This window comes from Stenella coeruleoalba (assembly GCF_951394435.1).
Source record: "Stenella coeruleoalba genome assembly, chromosome: 20".
Lineage (NCBI taxonomy): Eukaryota > Metazoa > Chordata > Mammalia > Artiodactyla > Delphinidae > Stenella > Stenella coeruleoalba.
In genome coordinates this window covers 7,187,720-7,211,802 of record NC_137166.1, presented here as the reverse complement: position 1 = coordinate 7,211,802, position 24,083 = coordinate 7,187,720, and the positions used below count along the sequence as shown (strand labels likewise).

The 24,083-nt window shown below is 44.5% G+C and overlaps 2 protein-coding genes across 2 annotated transcripts in view; both read left to right on the top strand.

Annotated features, from left to right (window-relative positions):
* On the top strand, positions 1-22,286 carry LOC307179076 (protein SLC31A2-like; the record flags this gene model as incomplete). Its single annotated transcript, XM_079907849.1, has 2 exons — positions 1-285; positions 21,026-22,286. 2 exons carry the CDS (start codon positions 1-3, stop codon positions 21,458-21,460), a joined length of 720 nt encoding a protein of 239 aa, XP_079763975.1. The 3' UTR covers positions 21,461-22,286.
* The window catches only part of GAN (gigaxonin), a 61,968-nt gene that overhangs the window by 516 nt on the left and 37,369 nt on the right, over positions 1-24,083 (top strand). The window lies entirely within an intron of this gene.

Below are 24,083 nucleotides of genomic sequence, written 5' to 3'. Positions count from 1 at the left end.
ATGGCTTCGGCCGGGCCGGGCCCGTGCCCCCCACAGGACCCCACTCCCCCTGGAGTTGACCCCGGACCTCAGTCCCCCCGCCCTCCCTCCTCGAGTTCCCACCGCCCGGCCCTGGCCGGGGCCTCAGAACCCCGGAGGCCCCCAGACGCCGTCCTGGGCCGGACCCGGCCCCGCGACCGCGAGCAGGGCTTGGGCGGCGCCCGGGAAGAGCTGCCTCCTCGCCCCGGCCCAGCCCGCGGATCCCTGGTGAAGTTTGCCGGCCGTTCGCCTCCAAATCGACACATAGTGGGCCGGGCCCAGCGCCGCGAAAGCGGCCAGGGAGCGTCCCTCCCGCGGAGAAGCCAAACAAATACCTCCTCTCCGGGTGTTGGCAGAGGGAAAACCCTGTCGGATCTTTTTCTTAGGATGGACGATCCGACACCCCCTCCCCCCCAGCCCCAAGTTCTTCGCAAAAGTGACTTTCCACCCTTTGTGGGAACTCCTTTTAAAGAGAGGGTAGTGCGTTATAGACGTTAAAGTAAGCTGTAGCACATTTTAAAAGACTTACTGTAATTCTCAGGATGCTGTTACAGCCCGAGGACCATGAGATTTTAGCGACTTACAGAAAGCATTTAAAACAAAGCTTAACCTGGTTTGCCAGCTCAGCTAACGAGGTGAATTAAAGGTTGATAGGACAGTGCTCATACAAGTGTGTCACATCTTGAGAGGGCTGTTATGTTACAGCAACTTTCTTGCAAACTGGGTTACTCTTTCAATAAAAAAAAAAAAAATGCTAGAAGCTGGAGAAACTGCCTAGTAAGCTGGTTAAATATAGACTAATAGTAGAGAATGTCACTATAATTGACAGGTCAGAAAAGGCAAAATGATGTGCGCTGCATTCTTAGTGCATTGTCCTAGCAGAACTCGGCACACAAACTGCATTTTAACCTTTGCATTGGCAGACATTTGTGCTAAGTCAGAAGCAGTTCAAGCGCTCTGGTAACTTCTGGCTCCTCCTGGCTCTCTTAAATCCACTTGCACTCTTTCTTTGTGGATTTAAAGGTGCGGTTGGGGTGAGTTGTCATTAGTGTGGATTTAGATTGCCAACATGACAGATATCTCATAGCTGGCAGTTCAGAGCTTTGAGCAGTCAATATAAAATTGGCATCAGCAAGCCAGCGTCTTCCCTGTATCCAAAGTATTCCCTGTTTGGGGAAATGGTTAGGAAAACTACTTTAGATGTATTAGTGTAGTTTTGTAAGTGACATCCAGCTGGCTTAAAAGAAAATTGCAAATCACCAAATACATGCTCTCTATTCCCTTTCCGTGGTTCATTTTTCTCCATAGCACTTGCCACTATAATATACCCTATATTTTATTCATTTACTTTGTGGATCTTCCCCACCCACAGTGTAAGCTCCAAGAGGCCAGGGACTTTCCTTTCGTTCATTACCGTATCCCTGGCACACAGAAAGACCAGTGCCTAGTGGTTAGCAGATGGGCTGAAGCAGGGACTGCCTTCCTTTATGCCACAGAAGACTGGACATGAGACGACCGGCCCTGGTGCGTTTCCATTTCAGATGCTCAGTTGTCCCTGATTGAGAAGAGCCCTGCACCTGCTTTCTGCTCCCAGCTTTCACTCTTCTGCGAGTTGTCCATAGATGACTTCATCTTGGCTTCAGCTCACTAGTCTGATAAATGAGGGATAAAATGCGTCTTCATCTCATTTAATCTTTGACCCACACTGTGAAGAAGCAGGTAATAGTGCTTTGAGCCGCTCACAGGTCTGCACACAGGTTTCCAAAGGTAGTGGTATCACTGCTATATCTGCTGAATTAGGAAAGGTGGGGCATCCGCTTGTGACGTGGTGGCACGTACGAGAATATTTAGTAATGTGAAATGTTATTTAGACTAGCAGTATTTTTTTTATCTATTTTTAGTTTTTTTTTAAGATTTATTATTTATTTATTTATTTTATTCTTGGCTGCGTGGGTCTTAATTGCGGCACGCGGGATCTTTGTTGGGGTACACGGGATCTTTCATTTTGGCACGTGGGATCTTTCGTTGCGGCGTGGGCTCTTTGTTGCGGTGTGGGCTCTTCGTTGCGGTGCACGGGCTTCTCTCTAGTTGTGGCCTGCGGGTTTTTCTCTCCCTAGTGGCGTGCAGCCTCCAGGGCATGTGGGCTCTCTAGTTGAGACGCGCGAGCTCAGTAGTTGTGGCGTGTGGGCTTGGCTGGCGCGCGGGCTTGGTTGCCCTGCGGCATGTGGGATCTTAGTTCCCCCGACCAGGGCTCGAACCCGTGTCCCCTGCATTGTAAGGCGGATTCTTTACCTCTGGACCACCAGGGAAGTCCCGCTAGCAGTAATTTAGATGTGAAATATTACTAATCGTAGTAGCAGAGCCTAAAGGGACTTCAGACCCCTCTAATCCAATTCTGTTACTTTCCAGATGAAGAAGTGGTGCTCGGTGGGCATTAGCGATCTGTATTACAGTGAGGTTATTAGCACTTAATGGTTGAACTAGGATTAGACCGTAGGTTAATGACACCTAGTCTCCTACTCGTTTACCATACCAAGCTACAGCATTACTCACATGTAACTATTCTTTACAAGTCAGTAAGCGGTAGAGTTTACAGAATATGTTATGATTTACGTGCTTATTAAGTACTTTCACATGCTGTCTCACTTTGATTTTCATTTTCAACCATCTTGTCCAGTAGGCAGGGCAGATATTTTTGACATTTTACAGATAAATATGAATTAGTCAATATGTGTTTTTTCAGTGACTAATTGCTGTAACTTTATTTGACTGTTGAAGTGGTATATTTGTTCTTGGGTTTCTTTTAAAATTATCAATCTCAAGGCTACTTCAAAGTAATGTGACTAATTTGTGTTACTGCTTAGAAACAAACTTTAATTTTTGACACCAATGATGTTGGGCTTTTATAACATCTTTGTTTTGTTTGAATGGAACTTAAAGAATTCTGTTGAAACAAAATGAGTCTGTATGTTCTAGAACTTGATGTTTCTCATTTTCCCTTGGGAAGCTGAAGCATTTAGGTCTGTGATATCATTAATATAGGGATTGGGAGTTCAAAAGTTTGGTAGTCTCTGAAGTTTTATAAAACTCTGAGTTTTGTTTAATGTCTTCAGTCAGCCTGGTTTTAGTAACTGTCATAGGGGTCTGAAGTTGTGCAGTTTAGAAACAATGTTATATATTGCTTCTGTATCATCAACCAAGGGAACCAATCCAGCACTGTTGCACTAGGAATTAAAACAACTCATTTGGCATACTTTCTACTAAATATAGAAGTCTTTTAGCCTTACTGGTTTACTCTTTTCCTGTGCTTTATCTTTGGTTTAACATTTGTTTTTCCTCCGGGTCGTCTTAGCAATCATACTGCCTTAGAAACACTTTCAGTATAAAAGGAAAAAGCCAGAAAAAACCCAAGTTCGGCCACAAAACCCCAGTGATAACCTGAAAGAAGATTATGTAGGGTATGTGTCACGCAGCCTAAGATTCAAATGCTGCAGGGAGGACAGGCAGGAGCTTCCATAGTTCATCACTCACCCCAGTAAGTGGGAAGCTACTTTCCCAGCATGCCGTCTGCCCAGCATTTTCTCATGATCCTGAATGACATTTTTCCTTTGGTTTGTTGGGAAAACAAAATCTAAATGTAGCTGACGACCTTTAAGAATGATGACATTGAATTCATAGCTTATAACAACGACCCACAGCAACCCTTTCCTTTCTCAGCAACCCTGAGACCTTCTGGGAAAGGTTCCCTGAGGCTTATAGGAAATTTCCTTTTCTCTTGAATATTGCAAAGTTTGCTTTGCTTCATGTCTGAGGCTCTTCTCATTCTGGCACAATTCCCTTGATCTGATGTGGAGTTCAGACTCCTCTCTTTCGTGAGCTGTGGTTCTTCGGGGGTAATGTATGTGAAAGGATTTGGCAATGAATTGCTGTGTGATTCTGCAGTGGCATTATAGTGGCTCTGTACAGGTTCCAGTCCCGTATCCACTTTTGGGAATTTTGTTTTTTCTAGGGAATCTGTTGGAACGTGAGTTCGTTTAGCTTTTAGTCCTGGAGAGTAAAGGAAAGAGAGATTCCCAGGATTTTGGGATCCTTTGATGAGTTAGCCAACAATAAGAATGGCAGTTTTTGCCCTTGTTTTTTGAGAGAAAGCTGGTCTAGTGGGGGTGGAGTGGAGGCATTGGGCCTAGAATCCAGCCTGGATCATCTTGGACAACTTTTCTGGGCCTTAGTCTGCTCATCTGTGAAGTGAGGTTGATTGGGCTCCGTGCTGTTTTCGGTCCTCTTGTCGTGTCTGTGTTGTGGGGAGGGGGTCTGTCTCTGTTCTTACGGCTTTACTGTATCATGTAAAGTTTTGTTGCCCATTGATGTTGAAGCCTTTCCTTTGCCCTGTCACACAGGACGTGGTTGGGTATAAATCCAACCCTGTAGAGTTGTTTTGTAACAAGCATTTATTTTATGCTGTTAATCTGGATGCTTTCCAAGGCCTAGTTATTGATGAGCCTGTTTTGCCATTTAAATCTAAAATTTGACTCATAGATGATGCTGATGAAACTTCTTAAGGAGATGGTTGTGATCTCTGTAGGAGTCCAAGTTTCATGGTGATGCAGAAATTATCATCCTTTCTTTAGGTACTTGAAATCTGCCCTGTATTTATGAGCAGTAAAGTCCACTAGTGTTGTCTGCTATGTGCAGAGCAAGCTGTCAGCCCCCAAGCCCCTTTTCTTTCACTTATGCTCTGAGTTCATAGTCACCTGTGTATATAGCAGCTCATGAGTGATTGTCATAAGGGTTTTGTATAGCGATTGTAACCTGTTAAGTTTCTTAGTTCTCAAGGGTTCAGCTAGAAGCTCCCGGTCTGAGACTGTTGCTGAATCCTGAGCAGTCTTTAAATCAAATCAGCCGTACCTACCGCTTGCTATCCTCTGATGGTGATGGGAAATACATTAGGCCTGAATATCTTTTGATGGATCTAGGCTTGTTTGTTTTTATCCACCTACTATAAGGCATCCCTTACAACTGCTTAAAAAGATGAAATCTGTCCTGAAGGGCTTACAGTCCCATGGTTCAAAATGATCGACTCCATCTTTCTCCTCCTCTTCCTGCCCGCCTCCTCCCCTTCCCTTTCCCCCTTTCCCTCCCCTCCCCCTCCTCCCCTTCCCTTTCCCCTTTCCCTCCCCTCCCCCTCCTCCCCTTCCCTTTCCCCCTTTCCCTCCCCTCCCCCTGCTTCCCTTCCCTTTCCCCCTCCCCCTCCCCCTCCTTCTCTTTAGTACTTGCAGTCATATTTGATTAAACCCTTTTCTTAACGTGAGTTTTTCAAAACCAATATTAAAGTATGTTCTCTTTCAGAAGATCAAAGAAGTATTTTCTCTGGGCTTCTTAAGGAAACTAAGAGCTTGTGAATTGGAGCTCTAAGTTTAACATAGATTACTTATTTCAGGTGAAATATATGTGTTTATTTGTACAAGGCGGCGGTTGCCACTCTTAGTAGCAGTGAATGCTCTAATTCTGGACAGGTTCTCGGAAGGTTTCAAACAATGAAACAAATCAATAAAATTCTTGTTAGACTAGTGAATCTAACATAAAGTGAAGTGTTGAATGTTTAGATTTATTGTAGAACTTTCCTGAGGGTTGTCATTTTGAGTGATAGTAATGTGATAGAAGTAAATCCTAGCTCCACTGAGCACCAGCTGGTCAGTTCTCCCCTTTTACCTGTGCCCTCTGACTTTTACCTCTTCTTGCAGTGTGTATTTTCCTCTGCAAGTCCTCTTCAGTGTTCTTAAAGTAATTTTCATTATATAATTTAGAGAGTCAAGCAAAGTGCTTTTCCACATAGAAAGGTTGGTTCCTTGGATTTACATTTGGGTAATAGAGACTGAGCATCCAGATTACAAAACCGCCTTATCCGTTGTTTACACTGTTAGTCGGTCTGTCTCATGATATCAAAGTGAGGCTTAAAATCTATAATCCATAAAGAAAACATAATTAGGACAAATAAGGAGTTGTTTGGATTCATCCTTCAGAAGGATACAAATCTATCATTTTGTGCACTAGAGCTATAATATAAATGCATAATTTTAAAGTGGGAATCCTAGGTTAAGGGTGGAGGTGCGGGGGTGTGGGTGTGACAGTTGGCAGGTTAGGGCTGCAGCCTTGAATTTGAGTGCTTCCCATGGGTCCTCTGCCTCCTAAGACCCGATGAGTCCAAAGAAGGAAGGAGATCAAAGATGGCAGCTGTAGCTCTATGGAGGGTAAAGGTCGTGTGTCCATCTAAACGTCCTCTGTCACTCAGGTGGAGTTCTTGACCCCCATGCTCAGAAGAGCAGAGACTGAAGTCGTTTTCCTAAGTGTTGCCAAAGAATATCTTCACCACACAATGATCTAATGTCTCGTGTTTGCTGCTTCCATTTCTCTGTGGGAGTAAATTATAATTATTTTCTTCTTTTCAGAGAGTTTTAGAAAAATAGAATGCTTAGGGAAAAATGAGATCTTGGTGAAGTATTTTGTTAGATAAAACAGTTAGCCTTCAGGCAGTAAAGCTTTGGGAGGCAGCACATATCAGGTGGAAGGGGGGAAGACTGGTTTTTAAAAACAGACTGTTATAATGGGATATAGACCAATACAGTGTCCTTCATTTTTCTGTTTAGAGTTAATGTGCTAATGGATACAGAACCTTAAATGTACATCTTTGTTCATAGGTATTTTGTGATTCTCTCAACTACGAAGTATTTTGTTATCTTTTTAGGAGCATTTTTAAAGACCATTTGACACTTGTGATTTTTATGTTAACACGGTAAGATGAGTAGAAATATTGTAAAACATAGTTTGATAGTCATATTCGCATTCATCATTAACCAGTTGCCTATGCCTCTGAATAATTGTAAATTGTCTAGTACTGTTGAGTTCAAAATATTTTCAGACTTTTGTCACTGAAATTGTTTATGTGAGTCCGTCCCTGAATTGGAGGAAACTGCATATTTAGGGTTTGAGGTTGGGATGAGTCTCTTCTGACACTTAGATCACATTCACTGGGAGTGGCCGGCAGTGTGAGAAAGGTGGAATTGAGAAAAGCCATGGGAATCCTTAGAAAGAAAGGTCATTGATCACTGATTTCTATTCTTTCCTCGCTGGAGCCCACTTCTGCTTCAGGGATAGAATTGGAGGCCAGCAGAACCCAGGGTTTTCTTGAATATTCCATTTGGTTAGTCAAGGGAAGAGTTTCCCACCTCCGTCCAGCTTTTCCTCCTGTGCTAAAGCTGGTATGGGAAGTTCAGATTTACCTCGCAGATTAGAGACTTCTTTCAGGTGTTGTTGGTTGGTTGGTTTGTTTATTTTCCTGCCTGACTTCTTAACACTGCTGCTTGTATGAGCAGAGCTACCAACTTTGTTCCTTGCCCAAAAGGGAGAATCCCTGTTGCTGGCCGAGAGGGAGCAAAATTCTCATTTCTCTCACCTCCTGCAATGGAACAGGAGAAGAATAGGTGCTCTGTTCCCTTTCCTTACTGTCTGTTTTCCTATTGATAGGAAAGGGAACTATGAAAAATGTGCACTATTGTCACGCTGCTGGTACATTCTTTAGAAATGTCATCACCACCTTAACCCATATGCTTGTGGGATTGTGCTCACCAATAATAAAGTACAGTTCAAGAATTAGCATTGTCATAATGTTGAAATGTGTCATGTATTAATTCATGACGGAGTTCCCTGTCAAGGGACCTTACATAACTAGTGTTGACTAATTAGGATTAATCATTCCTTCAACAAATACACAGGAGACACTGGGTATCAGCAACAGCTGGGTGCTGGGGGGAGACGGGCAGGAGTTTGTATTTCATGGTTTGCGGAGTGTTACACCTTCCCAGGCTCCATTGTCTTTCTTGTGTGCTGGCTGCCATTTGAGTGTATATTCAATGATCTCGCACAAACACTGTCAAAACTAAGACTGAGCACGTGGAGATCAAAATCACTCAACTTATTTTTTCCACCTGTGTGGCCAGTAAAGGAAAGAAACATAAAGCTAACAGTTTTTAAATTATCTTTGACGTTCACTTAATTTTTCACTACTGTACTGTGTAGTGTGGTAGTACCAGAATTTTAAGAATGGGAAAAGAGGGCTTCCCTGGTGGCGCAGTGGTTGAGAGTCCGCCTGCCGATGCAGGGGACATGGGTTCGTGCCCCGGTCCAGGAAGAACCCACATGCCGCAGAGCAGCTGGGCCCGTGAGCCATGGCCACTGAGCCTGCACGTCTGGAGCCTGTGTCCCGCAACGGGAGAGGCCACAACAGTGAGAGGCCTGCGAACCACAAAAAAAAAAAAAAAAAAAGAATGGGAAAAGAAGAGATTGACTTCATTTTTGGAGTAGTCACTTCTGAAAGTCTGCTCTAAAAAGTATAATTAAGATGTGGCACATACATACAACGGAATATTACTCAGCCTTAAGAAGAAACGAAATTGAGTTATTTGCAGTGAGGTGGACCTAGAGTCTGTCATACAGAGTGAAGTAAGTCAGAAAGAGAAAAACAAATACAGTATGCTACCACATATATATGGAATCTAAAAAAAATGGTTCTGATGAACCTAGTGGCAGGACAGGCATAAAGTTGCAGACGTAGAGAATGGACTTGAGGACACGGGGAGGGGGAAGGGTAAGCTGGGACAAAGAGAGAGTGTCATGGACATATATACACTACCAAACGTAAAATAGAGAGCTAGTGGGAAGCAGCCGCATAGCACAGGGAGGTCAGCTCGGTGCTTTGTGACCACCTAGATGGGTGGGAGGGAGGCTCAAGAGGGAGGGGATATGGGGATATATGTATAGCTGATTCACTTTGTTATACAGCAGAAACTAACACAACATTGTAAAGCAATTATACTCCAGTAAACATGTTAAAATAAAATAAAGAGTATACTTAGGGCTTCCCTGGCGGTGCAGTGGTTGAGAGTCTGCCTGCCGATGTAGGGGACACGGGTTTGTGCCCAGGTCTGGGAAGATCCCACATGCCGTGGAGCGGCTGCGCCCGTGAGCCATGGCCGCTGAGCCGGCGCGTCCAGAGCCTGTGCTCCGCAACGGGAGAGGCCACAACAGTGAGAGGCCCGCGTACCGCAAAAAAAAAAAAAAAAAAAAGAGTATACTTAAATGACTCATCTGATCATTCGCTACTATGTTAGTAACTACAATTAATCACATGTACAGAAACAACTTTTTAAAATAGAATTATTTATTTATTTTTGGCTGCTTGGGTCTTCGTTGCTATGCGTGGGCTTTCTCTAGTTGCGGTGAGCGGAGGCTACTCTTCGTTGCAGTGTGAGGGCTTCTCATTGCGCTGGCTTCTCTTGTGGAGCACAGGCTCTAGGCGCGCAGGCTTCAGTAGTTGTGGCTCACGGGCTCTAGAGTGCAGGCTCAGTAGTTGTGGCGCACGGGCTCTAGAGTGCAGGCTCAGTAGTTGTGGCGCACGGGCTAAGCTGCTCCGCAACATGTGGTATCTTCCCAGACCAGGGCTCGAACACATGTCCCCTGCATTGGCAGGCGGATTCCAGAAACAGCTGTTTTTAAGTAGCGAGCATAGATCCTTGGCCAAGGTTTCCTAAATGCTCGTTCATTCATTAAACTTTTCTTGAGCGTTTATGTGTGGTGCTGCCGTGCTCTGGGCTTTCAAGGCTCCGGCATCTGCGGACTCCAGCTGGGGAGGCAGACAATGAAGAGGCCTCATTACAGAGAGACGTGAGGGATGGACGTGGTTGCCGCCGTGGATGGGTGAGAGGAACACTGCTCTGAGGAAGTGCCGCTTCACCTGAGATCTGGAGGAGAGCTTCAGTGTGAGCAGAGCTGGGGGCGGAGGGGCAGGGCACCGGGAGCAGAAGTGCTGCGCTCTGGAGACAGAATCAGACTGGCACAGCCAGGGGGGCGGAGAACAGCAGCGTGAGGAGATGATGAGCGGCAGGTAGTGTGGCAGGAAGCCAGACTAGAGGGGTAGCAGGGCCTCGTAGTCCTGAGTTCAGGTTGGCACGTGCACTGCTTGCTCCCCAGCAAGATTAAACTTTCGCGGGAACGTCTCCCAGAGGGGCTGTGTGTGGGGAGCCAGCTGGGGAGGTGGCGGGTGTGGGAAAGGGACCTCAGAATTTTTTCTGACATGGGTTATTCCATGCAAGAGAGTTTAGGTTTTATTATAAGGCTTTAGGTTAGGCATTGATGGGAGTCATTTAGGAGGGCACTGCAATGGTTCTGACAGGAAATGAGGGTGCCCTGGGCTAGGGTGGGTCCGTGGACTTGGAGTGAAGTGGCTGTAGTAGGGAGATTAGCAATAAGACTTGTTGGTGAGAAAAGGGAAAGACCCAGGAGAGCCCAGGGTCACTTCCTCAGTATCCCCAGTGACCAGTGCTTATCATCACTTACTGTGGGTATAAGGACAGCTGTAAAAGACTCTGGAGTACAGGATCTGTCCTCAGAGTTTACAGCTTAGTTGTGGAGGCACAAAATGCAGAACCAAGGCTCTTTTAATTGCACAGACACTTCTAGCCATAGGAGTTCCGAGGAGGAAGGACCCCTTGCGTGATCCCGTAAGGTTTTGTAAACAGAATTGAACACGGCCTCGGGGAGGAGTTGGAGGTGGGTGGGTGGGCGGGTAGGGGAAGAGGGGGGCAAGGAGAAGGGTTCAGGTGAACAAAGGTTTGAGTGCGGGGGCTTGTATGCACCCAGGGTAGTAAGTATACTTCCCCGGGCTGGACTGGAGCCTTGGCTAAGGATGGGGGCAAGTGCTGGTGGACGGGCAGGTCAGGACGGCATTCCCGAGTGCCAGGCTAGTTCGCTTAGATTTTTCTTTTTTTTTTTTTTAACGTCTTTACTAGAGTATAATTGCTTTACAGTGGTGTGCTAGTTTCTGCTTTATAACAAAGTGAATCAGTTATACATATACATATGTTCCCATATCTCTTAGATTTTTATTCAGTCTTTCACCAGTAGTACTAGTGATAGAAACAGAGCTCTGCTTTAAGAAGGTGACTTGGAGGTGGTTTGTTCACAGGACCGAGACGGGGACCAGAGTTGCTTACGGATTCAGGTCAGCACCCCGTGGTGCTGTCCCGCACCGTGTCAGTAGTAATGACCGAGGTCGGGATTAGAGGAAGTAGCAATTGACTGCTAATGGATGTGGGAATTAGGCTGAGGGAGAGGGAAGAGCTAAGAGGTTTTGAGGCCAGCTGCTTAAGAAAAGTGGTGAAGGTAACATCTGTCTTCAATGTGTCCTATTCAAGGTAGCATCGCCCTATAAACCCCTTAATTACGTTCTATGGAGTGTGACACTTACCTGCGAATGTGTGTGTTTCTCACCTCTGCCTCTCTTGACTTCCTGCTTTTTACTGGCAGAGGAATTCCTGTTCATCCTTCAGGACCCGGTATCCCTTCCTTTGTAACATTTTCCCAATTCTACCAAATAATCCCTCTGTCCTACAGGCTTCTCTGTAGTGTGTGGCGTGTACCTTCAGTGTACCACGTGTCAGTGCCCCGCTGACTTTTATTCAGTGGGGAGAAATAGAACAGACAGATGGACTGGGTGCTTTCAAAGCGTCCTTTATCTCTAGGGTCAGAGGCACTAAATCCATTAGTGGAAAGTCTGTAGGTAAGAGACTTGAGTTGGCTGCAGTCTAAGTACTGATGAAGAAGTAGAAGATCAGAGTTCAGGATGCTGTATACACTGCTTCCAAATAAGATGAAACTTTTGGCTGTGGCGTTTTACTGTATAGCTGAATATGTACTGGGGACTGGGGGAGAGGGGCAGAAGAAACCATCTTAGAGCAGATTTTAACCAGAAGAGAGTCTTTAGTTTTGTCCTGTTTCACATGGCACAGTCAAGCTCAACAAAGTCCACTTCTGGTGCCAAGAGACCTGGGAGAAGGGTCCAAATTCTTTATTCAAAAGTAGTAGCTCCAGTGAGAGAGCTTTTGTCACAACATGACTAAAGAATTAATAGAGAAGCTTTCATTCCCTTGACAACATTTTGGAAGGCATTTTCAGCTTCAGGTTGTTTAGAGAAGTTTATAACAGTAGATTATAAACTAAAAAGGCGCCAGAAGCAGAAAGATCATTGTGAGATGCTGAAGTGCAACTCATCCTGAGCTGCCTCTCATTTATTAAAGAAAACTGAAAGGGGGTGTGTTTCAGGCTGTAGTTGATTTTTGGTTTTGTTTTCCTAGTCCCACTATCCTTTTTTAAAAAGAAAAAAAGAGCTTCTTAACCATCACTTAACACTTTGGTTTGAACTCCTTTGAAAGGATGAATACAGGGCTTCCCTGGTGGCGCAGTGGTTGAGGGTCCGCCTGCCGATGCAGGGGACGCGGGTTTGTGCCCCGGTCCGGGAGGATCCCGCATGCCGCGGAGCGGCTGGGCCCGTGAGCCATGGCCGCTGAGCCTGCGCGTCCGGAGCCTGTGCTCCGCAACGGGAGAGGCCACAACAGCGTGAGGCCTGCGTACCGCAAAAAAAAAAAAAAAGAAAAGGAAAAGAAAGGATGAATACAAAGACAAGAATAAATTCTTACTTCTCTTTTGAATTTATTCAGGAGTTCCACTTTGCCTTTGAAAAGACATAAACCTTCCTTCTGACTCTTTACATTGGGAAGAGGGAACAGAAAGTGAGTAGAAATATGGACCTACTTCTGCAGTATGAAATTTCTGTAGTGTTCAGTGCCATGGGTGTACTGCAGCAAAGAAGACCCAGGTCCACCAGTTTTTAATTAGAGAAGACTTGTAAGAATGCCCCCCAGATCAAAGGGGCTTACTCTTGAGATGGTTATATATTTCCATGGACTCTTTTTTTAATATATATATAAATTTACTTACTTATTTATTTTTGGCTGTGTTGGGTCTTCGTTGCTGCACATGGGCTTTCTCTGGTTGTGGCGAGCAGGGGCTACTCTTCGTTGCGGTGCCTGGGCTTCTCATTGCGGTGCTTCTCGTTGCGGAGCACGGTTTCTAGGTGCGCAGGCTTCCGTAGTTGTAGCACGCGAGCTCAGTAGTTGTGGCTCGTGGGCTCTAGAGCGCAGGCTCAGTAGTTGTGACGCACAGGCTTAGTTGCTCCGCGGCATGTGGGATCTTCCCAGGCCAGGGCTCAAACCCGTGTCCCCTGCATTGGCAGGCAGATTCTTAACCACTGCACCACCAGGGAAGCCCTCCATGGGCTCTTAAGGTTAGAGGAGGAGCCTCTTTTAAACAGCATCTGAAAAATCATACCTGAGGAGAACATCTGGAACTATTTGACACGTTGAGGCATGAATGTCTTTCTTTTATTTCCAAAAAGTCAGGGTGTGACCAGAACAAGGAATCAGGCTTGTTTCATCCTAGAAGAATTTTTGGCTTCGCAAGTTGCTGCCTCATGATCCCGTCTTTGAACTCACCCTAAAATTTTAATATGCATTTTCAAACCTTGTCTTTTAAAAGGTAAATTTTATTGACTGCTTTACTTTGAGATGTACAAGAACTGGATTTAAATTTTAAGAATTTTTTATACAAAAAGTTTTATGGAAAACCCCATGAGGGTTCAATTATTTATGTCACCCTAAGTTCTGGTTCTGACCAGGGTACATAATATATTGTTACAGTTGTATTCTATATGTACATATTATTTCTGGTTCATCTTTTCATTTGAAGTCAAGTTGTGTCCCTCTTATATCTCAGTGTAATGCCCATAATCACTTTTAATAGCTATTTGTTATGACGTCATATTGCTGCACCATATAATTTGCTTCATCATTCCTCTTTGACATTTTAATTTGCAGTTATTTTTTTCTTCTGAATAGCCACTATAAACAAATTGGGGGGAAAAAAAGACTCTTGGTTGTTTTTTCTTTGTATTTTTTGTGGGTAAACCCACTGTGGGGACTATGTCCCAGGCATATCTGTTTCTGAAGATAGAAACAAATTTGTTCTTATTATATGAAACCAGATTACTATCCAGGAAGACTGGATTATCATATCAAGACCCTGGCAGTGTGTATCTGATTATTTTTTTTCCCCTCAGGTTTATTACCATTGCCTGGTCCCTTTTGCAAGTGGTTTCTCAAAGTTGTTACTATTTTGCATATTATTACTCTTTCGTTAGGCTGGATTTCGAAATGTCGTGTGTTTGCCATGGTAAAAATATGTAGAGCAGAGGGTTTGGCAAACTTTTTCTCTAAAGGGTCAGAAATATTTTAGGCTTTCCAGTCCAGATGTGGTCTCTGTCACATACTCTTCTTTGTTCTTATTTTTAACAACAACCTTTTAAAACATAAAAACCATTTTTAGCTCAAGGGCCATACAAAAACAGGCTGTCGGTTGTAGTGTGTCAACCGTGATCTAGAGTATTTAAAATTTGGACATAAAACCTCTAACGCTGGTGATCATCTTTAATGCAGTTTAAATGTCAGGTCATGATTTGCATGCTGGTCTTCCAGAGAGCAGAGGCTGGCCATCAAGGCTGATTCTCCCTGGCTCCCTCACCTGCTCTCCCCTCCGCCCCCCGTATTCATCTCTTTCTTCTTGGGTGGTCTGTTGTGTATCCTCTTCCTTCTCCTTAAAAAAGAATTTTTTTTTTTCCTTCCTTTCTGGCTCCTTTTCCCGAGCATGAAAGTATGGTTAAGTCCTTTCCAGCAACCGGCACTTAGGAGATGTGCAAATGTTGAATGAATACGTCTGTTAAAAGCAAACATACTCTGCCTCCTCTTCTAACAAGTGCACGATTTCCTTGACTTTTCTCCAGTGATTCTTGAAGGAAGAGTCTGTGTATCTCGTCCTTGGTCTCACCTCCTGCTTCACTCTGCCCATAGGCTCGTGACTTCTCACTCCATTAAAACTGTTCTTTCGAAAATTGCTAAATATAATGGCCAAATCAAGTGAAAACTTTTTTTTTATTGAAGTAGAGTGGATTTACAATTTTGTGTTAATTTCTGCTATACAGCAAAGTGATTCAGTTATACATATATATATATACATTCTTTTTTTAAATATTCTTTTCCGTTATGGTTTATCATAGGATATTAAGTATAGTCCCTGTGCTGTACAGTAGGACGTTGTTGTTATTCATTCTATATATAAAAGCTAACATCTGCTAACCCCAAATTCCCAATCCATCTCTCCCCCAGTCCCCTCCCCCTTGGCAACCACAAGTCTGTTCTCTATGTCTGTGAGTCTGTTTCTGTTTCATAGAGAAGTTCATTTGTGTCATATTTTAGATTCCACATATAAGTCATATCATATAGTATTTGTCTTTCTCTTTCTGACTCAAGTTCAAACTTTTAAGTGCTTCTCGCACTTGACCTGTCTGCTGTGTTTATCACTCTAGGGCATTTTCTTGATGCTCAGGCTCTCCAGGCCTCTGTGACACCTTTGTCCCATTTCCCCCACAGTCTCCTTTTCTGGTTCTTTCCTCATCTGTCCCTAAACGTGATGTGGCACAAGGTTCTGTCTTCTCTCTGTACTCTCCCCACAACAATCTCATCAAATCAGCACCAAAGGTGCTGCTGCCCCCTCTCTTCTGAGCCCCAGGCCTGGACATCCGATGGCCAGCTACACGGCCACCCCTCACCCAGTCAGGTCCAGCTCCCTCTGCCCCCAGGCAGGTTGTCCTTCATTACCAGACTCTCCAGGAGAAACGGGGGAGTCCTCAGGGCGCCACCCTCTCTGTTACCCTCCTGGAAGCTGTCTCTTCGTTACCATCGCCGGCACTCGTGCTCTAGCTTCCATAATTCCTGAGTTGTGGCAGGATCTCTGCTGGTTCATCAGTCTCCCAGAGCTGCCACCAGAGTGATGTTTCTAGAATGTAATTAGTTAATGTTCGAAACTTCAGTGTCTTTGGGGATGTGGCTGATTCAGGCGCTGGGGCAGGAAGAATATACTATGTGCCTGGAGCATTTGTGCCAGAAAGTAAGGTAAAGAGGTGCTCAAAAGAAGATAGAGGCTTTTAGAAAGAGCACAGACTTGGCCTGAAAGAAGTCCCAACGGCCAAAGCTGGAATGATTTGAGCAAGAAAATGAATACCAACAACATTGGATTATAATCCGTAGAATAAAGAAATACCTATGTGTCTATGGATGAATAAATGGTTGGATGGATAAATAAATTAATGGTGGAGAAGAAACAGTTCTTTCTTACAGAAGAATTTCAATTAATAAATGTAGAAGAAGGAATAAGAGAATAGGAAATCATCCATTGAACACCACAGTAATAATGGAGACTAAAATTAGTGGACAAGAGTTTGAAGAGAAAAGGAATATTTGCATATTCTCACATTACCTCTTCTGATATATTTATTAATTACAAAGGGAAAAATAGTATCTTAGAGTGGAGAAACCTAACAGCACCTAACCAAGTGGCCAAGGTTAAGGTCAGCACATTGACACATGGTTAATAACATGCCCAAGGTTAATAGCATATTGACATCATGTTTTCCCCAATGTGATGGGCACAGCATCACTTTGGTAGTATCCCTGCCAGAAATGCTCAGCCTCAGTCTAATCATAAGAAATTAAACCCAAGTTCAGGGACATTGTACAAAATAATTGACCAGTGCTCACCAAAGTGTCAGGTCTTTAAAGATGAAGAAAGACTGAGGAACTGTCACAGGTTAGGGACATAACAACTAAATGCAGTTTGGAACCCTGGATTGGGTCCCAGAATGGAGAAAGGACATTAGGGGGAAAACTGGTTAAATTTGAATAAAGTCTATAGTTTATTGAATAGTACTGACCAGTCTTTATTTCTTAGTTTTGATCATTGTACTAAGATTATATAGATTACATACCAAGTGAAGTAACCAGAGAAAGACAAAGATCAAATGATGTTGCTTATATGTGGAATCTTAAAAAAAAAAAAAGATACAAGTGAACTTATTTACAAAACAGAAATAGACCCACAGGCATAGAAAACAAACTTATGGTTACCAAAGGGGAAAGGAGGGGGGATATATTAGGAGTTTGGGATTAACATATCCACACTACTATATATAAAATAGATAACCAGCAAGGACCTAATGTAGTACACAGGGAACTCTACTCAATATTTTGCAATGACATGTAAGGGAAAAGAATCTGAAAAAAAATAGATGTATATATAACTGAAACACTTTGCTGTATACCTGAAGCTAACACAGCATTGTAAATCAACTATACTTTAATAAAAATTTTTTAATTAAAAATTTTTTTATTTTAAAAATAAAAAAATTTTTTTAAGGACTATGTGATTTATTAACAGTAGATATGCTTCATGAAGGGTATACAGGAACCCTACAATTCTTAAAAACTTTTTTGTGAGTTTAAAATTATTTCAAAATGAAAAGACTTTTAAGAAACTCCTCCTGAGTGTCTCCATTTCCCTCAAGGTGAAGTCCACATTCTTTTGCATGGTCCCTCGACTTGGGTTTGTTTGATTTTTTACAATTCGATTGAGGTTACTCGTTTTTGGCAAGAACAGCACATGAGCGATGCTGCACCCTCCTTGGTGCATTGATCAGGGGTCCGTGTTGGCAGCTTGTCCCAACATCAGTAGTGTTGATTTGATCACATGGTTAGAGATGATGTCCGCCAGGTTAATCCACTCCTTTTCTCTTTGTACTTAACATGTAATTAATGGGGCGAGACTTTGAGATTATGTAAATATTGCATTCCCCATCAACCTTCTAGTTTTAGCATCCGCTTATGCTCTGTAACTATCATTCCTTCTGTATGTATTAGTCGGGCTCCTAAATTTTAGGCTTAAGCAGCTGGGTAGGAAATCGCACCGTTTACCACGATGGGGACAGTAGAGGGAGGAACAGGCTTTCAGCAGGTCGGGACAAAGACTTATTGTGGAACATACAGGGTACTTTATCTAGAGGCTTCAGATGAGGGGGTTAAAACCCCAATTCCTAGAAATGACTGGTAACATTTCATTTTACTAACATTAAGACCATGGTTAGAAGTGACAGTTGGTCAGTTCCTCAAGGGTGGGGACCACCGGCTGGTTGAGATCCAGTTTCTAAATCCGTGCCCAGTGCCGGATGCTGTGCCCGGCAGTGAAGGGACTCGCTGTGCAAAACAGAGTCACCATTTTTATGGGTTTGGTCTCACTTTACAGCTTTCCCTCTGGCAATCGCTGCGTTTCTGCCAGGAGTAATTAAGGTCACCCGTGGTCGTGTACACCCACTGTCCCTGTGATATTTCGTGGATACCACCTCCCTCCCTCCCTCCCTGTCCGCTCCCCACCCCGCCCCAACACTGGCTCACAGTCTACACAGTTTCCTTGAGCTGTCCCTGTTTGAGGTGTAATTCACACTTTCCACGTTCTCTTTTCAGAAAACATCACCTTCCCTGAGGTAAATTTCTATTTTGTTCAAATCACATGACTGGAAGGCATATACTTTGTGTTTTCGTATCTCTTCCAGATAGTGATGTCATAGGATGTGGTTACTCAGAGCAGATCTAAATATGAAACGCTGTACTTCATCTTCAGAGTGGATGATGTGATAAGAGGAGGAAGATGGAAAACATTTTTGTGAATCCTCACGTGTTGTGTGATCAGGGAGCGGGGAGGTGGTCAGGGACAGATAGGACGGTGGCCTCTGCATCCTCTATGGTGAAGTGGCTCTGCTTCGGCTTCATTACCAGGGGCTGGTTTGGTGGGCTGACAGCTGGACAGCAAGCCTTTCCTTTTCTGGAAACCTTTCCTAACCTTTGCACTTCTCCATCACTCTGTAGCTCCTAGTTTCCCATGCAGTGCCCCAGTTATGGTGAGGGGAAGGCAGCTAAGCAGGGCAGGATGGAGCGCCAGGCAGTTAGACACATTCACAGACGACAGGCCTCCCCTACAGCCAGTTTACATTCGGGCCTCAGCACAAAGGCAGATGATTGCGTCAGGGGCCTCTGGATAGTGGAACATTTGAACATTCAATTCTTGAATGCTGACTACAGCACACCCTGGCTCGGATGCTGGGGGAAAGCAGTGCAGACCAACCAGCGGATGCTGTACAGGGGAGCGTACAGATGCTTAGCTGGTGAACGATGCCCCTTCTGAACACTTGTGCTCATTTTGTTTCGGAGCCAAATGGAAACAGTAACTGATCATTGCAGCGTTAAAATCCATTGGTTCCCCCGCCTGGCTGTGTGCTGTTATCAAGTGCATGATATTTTTCAAGTGCCCATTCAGTATTGGACACTTTATGGGGTATGGAGGTAGAGCAGTGAACAAAACAAAGTCCCTGTTTTCATGGATGTAAACATTAAACAAATGCCTTCTATTAGATGGTGGTAAATTCTAGGAATAAAATAAAGCAGGGAGGGGAGTGGGGATGTTATTTTATTTAATTAATTAATTTATTTATTTTTAAAATTTGTTTTTGGCTGCTTTGGGTCTTAGTTGCTACGCACAGGCTTTAGTTGCGGCGAGCGGGGGCTACTCTTCGTTGTGGTGCAGGGGCTTCTCATTGCGGTGGCTTCTCTTGTTGCGGAGCACGGGCTCTAGGCGTGCGGACTTCAGTAGTTGTGGCATGTGGGCTCAGTAGTTGGGGCTCGTGGGCTCTAGAGCGCAGGCTCAGTAGTTGTGGTGCACGGGCTTAGTTGTTCCACTGCATGTGGAATCTTCCCAGACCAGGACTCGAACCCGTGTCCCCTGTGTTGGCAGGCAGATTCTTAACCACTGCGCCACCAGGGAAGCCCAGGGGCTGTTATTTTAGATAACAAGGTACCGGGCCGCTCTTTGGAGGTGTTCCTGGAGTAGAGACCTGAAGTCAGTGAAGGATTAAGTCTTCCTTCCACTAATCAAGGAAGTGGGAGGTGGAGAGAATATTCCAGGCAGGAGAGAATATTCCAGACCTGAAGTCAGTGAAGGATTAAGTCTTCCTTCCACTAATCAAGGAAGTGGGAGGTGGAGAGAATATTCCAGGCAGGAGGGAATACATCAGAATAAGCTGGGAAACGTTTAAAATATACGTTGTCTTGGACCTGACATAATTGGTCTAGGACCTGCTTTTCTATAAAAGCTCTTCAGAAGCTTCTGGGAAGCAGAGCTACTCTTAAAATCCAGTAAAAGTATGAGTCATTCCAGGATCTATATGAGGAAAACAGTGTTGATGGTAAATAAGTAAAAACCATAATCCCTCTGGGTAAAAAGAATTGGAGGCAGGGCTTCCCTGGTGGCGCAGTGGTTGAGAGTCCGCCTGCCGATGCAGGGGGTGCGGGTTCGTGCCCCGGTCCGGGAAGATCCCACATGCCGCGGAGTGGCTGGGCCCGTGAGCCATGGCTGCTGAGCCTGCGCGTCCAGAACCTGTGCTCCGCAACGGGAGAGACCGCAACAGTGAGAGGCCTGCGTACCGCAAAAAAAAAAAAAGAATTGGAGGCAAAGAGAAATGAATAGAGGAAATTAAAGGAAATAATGAAGGGAAAGAAACAGTCTTGAACCTTAATGAGAATGCTATTCTTATACTAAAGTTTGACTCTTAGAATAATAGAGGACTGCGGCTCTGGTCCGCATTTCTACTTTTTCTTTGGCACCTCCTGCTCTGAGTGAACCAATGTCCTGCTGGTGGCAGTTCCCAGACGGGCCACACAGCACCATGCCTGTGTTTTCTCGTGGTTTCCTCTGCTCACTGCTTCCTGACTTTGCTCGGTCTTGTGGGAGGAGCATTGCAAGGATTAGTTAGCCTATGTAGGCTGAGGTGCTGTGCAAGGGGAGCTTACCTAGAGGTTGGCCGGTGGCACCTAGCTCATATCCCGCCGTGTGCCTCGGGATCTCCTTGGACCTCCCTCTGGGACACCTGGTCACGTGTCAGACATCTGTGTAAATGCTTTTCTCCTGTGTAGGTGGAATTCTTAGGTGGCAGGAACTGGGAGATAGATGGGTTCCTGCATTCCCATCCACCAAAAAGCAGGCCTTGTCGTGAGAGGATCCATCTGTTGATGGAAATATTACCTGCACATTTATATTTCATAAAGTTGACTGGGACTAAAAAGTTACATTTTAAAAAGAGATTGTCTTTTTTAGAGCAGTTTAAGGTTCACAGCAAAATTGAGAGGAAGATAGAGGTTCCCCATATACCTCCTGCCTACTTCCGCTTCTCTTTGATTTCTGGAGTGTCCACAGTCCTGCAGGCATGGCCCTTTCGGTGTTGGTCGTCTTGCTCCTGGCTGTGTTGTATGAAGGCATCAAGGTTGGCAAAGCCAGGCTGCTCCACCAGGCCCTGATGAGCCTGTCCATCTCCACCAGCCAGCAGCTCATCGAAGAGACAGACCAGAGTTCTTCAAGCTCAGAGTCCCCTGCAGTCAGCAGAACCCACCTCAGGTGGTTCTTGTGTCCCTTCGGCCAGTCTCTACTTCATGTTGCTCAGGTGGTCATCGGCTACTTCATGATGCTGGCTATTATGTCCTACAACACCTGGATTTTCTTTGGCGTGGTCCTGGGCTCAGGTGCGGGCTACTACCTAGCCTATCCACATCTCAGCATGACTTAGCTGGTGACAGCTGTGCAGGCTCTGGGAGCTGGAGAGAGCTGGGGCCCCTCTTTCCAGACATTGAACTTCCAGCTTTTTCTTCTGTTGGCTGTTCTCATGGCATTCCCAGCTCCTGGAAACTTTGAGCTGAAGCCAGCATTTGCTCCCTGGAGTTCAGAGGCCACTGCAGCTCCTCAGCCAGGCTGCAGAGGGCCCAGGCATAGTCTTTCTGTGCCTTAAGAAGGCTGCTGTGACCAGAGGGTGGATGGAGAGACCAGAACCCGGGGGGCAGGTTTCATGATGATGGCAGCATATGCTGGGACCTGTTTCCCTTTCTTGGGGGAAGAGTGATAGCGACTAAAGGCAGAGAAGCAGGACTGTTAGCAAGGCTTTGACCTATCCTCCAAATAGAGTGAGCTTCTCCCATCAGACAGCGCTGCCTGCAGGAAGATGATACTTTAATGGCTTTAGGTGTCAGGGAGCTCTTCATGGCCTTAATGCCCCCCTCTTATTCTGATCCTCCTTCTGTGCAAAACCAAGAACTGCATTGAGTACTATTCAATACAGATGTTCTTTATTTATTACTTACTGCTCACCCATAATGATCTGGTAGGGAAACACGACTCATCCATTTAAAATACTGAGTAAGCCACAGGGGGTAATGACTGAAGATGCAATAAGCAGCCAAACCAACGCATTACACGGGTAGAGTTAGGCGGGGCTCTTCAGATACGTGAACCTTGTCACTTTCAAGAAAAGGGAAGAATAGACCCGCGGAGAGAAAAGTCACTGCTGTACGCTGTAATGTCTACACTCAAGTACCTCGTGGGCTAGATGAAAGATGGTCTGAAGCTTTGAGAACTTAAAAAGAAATATATTTTAATAAATATATATTTTTAAATAGTCAACAAAACGCCAAACAGAACACGTGTAGCCTCCTCCATGCTCAGCATCGCCCACCAGAGGGGAGCCTTTGTTACAGCTGATGATGCTCCATTGATAACACCATCCCCCAGGGTCCATAGTTTACGTTGGGGTTCACTCTTGGTGTATATTTTGTGGGTTTGGACAGATGCATAATGACATGTATCCACCGTCGTAGTAACATACTGACTAGTGTCACTGCCCTGAAATTCCTGTGCCCTAAAGATCCTTTTTTGGTGTGGTTTTTAGGAGCTCACGAAGACAAAAAACGGAGGAGGGGGCATTTGTAAAACAGGCTCCCCACAGGAGCAGACATCATTAGTTGGGCCTCAGTGGGCAAATGCAGTGCTGAGCCCACGCCCCTCTGCTCTTGAGAGCTACCCAGGTTGAGGTGACATGAATCATTTGAAACCATGTGAGTAATGCCCCTGAATTTCCCTGGAGCTTCTGTAAAGCTTGACTCCTTGAGCATTACATTCTCTTGCATCCTATTTGAGGAGGTTTCCTTGCTTTTATTGGAGACAAGCTTTTGCGTCCCGGGGGAGGAAAAGTCACTTAGATGTCTTCTGTGTCACTGTTATATCAGATCCCGTTCAGTAACGTCTCCCGTGAGGAGGAGGACCAGGACTGATTACCTGGGGTGTTTGTTATGACGTTTAGACACACCGGACTTTTCCAGCAATGGGAAGCCAGTTAGAAGAGGATAGTATACAACCAGCAGAGGACTTTGCTCTGTTACACTTTTTTAAAAGTCGTAGACCTCTTTCATGGATGTAAAACTTTGAATCATGCCAGCTTCTTTATTAGCCAACAGCTTTTTTCTTATAAAACGTCTTTCCAGTGTTGTCAAGAGAAAGAAAAAGTGATTTTGTTTCACTTGTGTTTAAGTTTAATAGAACAGAAAATAAATGCTTGCCCAGAGGGTAGGTGATAGGAGGGAAAATGAACTTGCACTGCATCACCCACAGAAGGCATATTGTAAATCCTATGAAACTGATTGAGTTGGCTGGACTTTATCCTCTAGGACTCAACAGAATGTGTGTCTCCAGAGCTGAGTCTCTGCCTAACTTTTTGGTGTGTTTCAGCAGTTTAGCCCAGAAGTGCTCAGGGGTAGGGAAGCCCTCAGATCACCTTATTTAACCTCTTCTTTTTACAAATGAGAGAACAGGGGCAGAGGCGGGGGGAATGTTTTGCCCTAGAAACAGAAAACTGGGGAAGAATGTGATAGGCATGGATATTTATATCTGAACGCTGGAGGCCCAATCTTACAATATTCCCCATTATTTCTAGTTTTTTCAAAGAGCGTTATGAAATTCTCAAAGTGATGTTTTAAGTCTACGGCAGTTTCTAGGAGAGAGTTTGTAAATTGACATCACATAATAATAATAAAAACAAGGATTTTGTGACTTCCAATAAATTTATATATGACTCTATATCTTCCTGGGGTGGAGATACAAAACAGAAAAGAAGAGGGAGAGGGGCAATATTAGGGTAGGAGATTAAGAGGTACAAACTGTTATGCATAAAATAAGCTGCAAGGATATATTGTACAACACGGGGAATATAGCCAGTATTCTATAGTAATTATAAATGGAGTATAACCTTTAAAAATTGTGAGTCACTATATCGTATACCTGGAACTTATATAGCATTGTACATCAACTATACTTCAATTAAAATAAGAAAGGAAACAGAAGAGTTGATTTACTTCCTGATATAT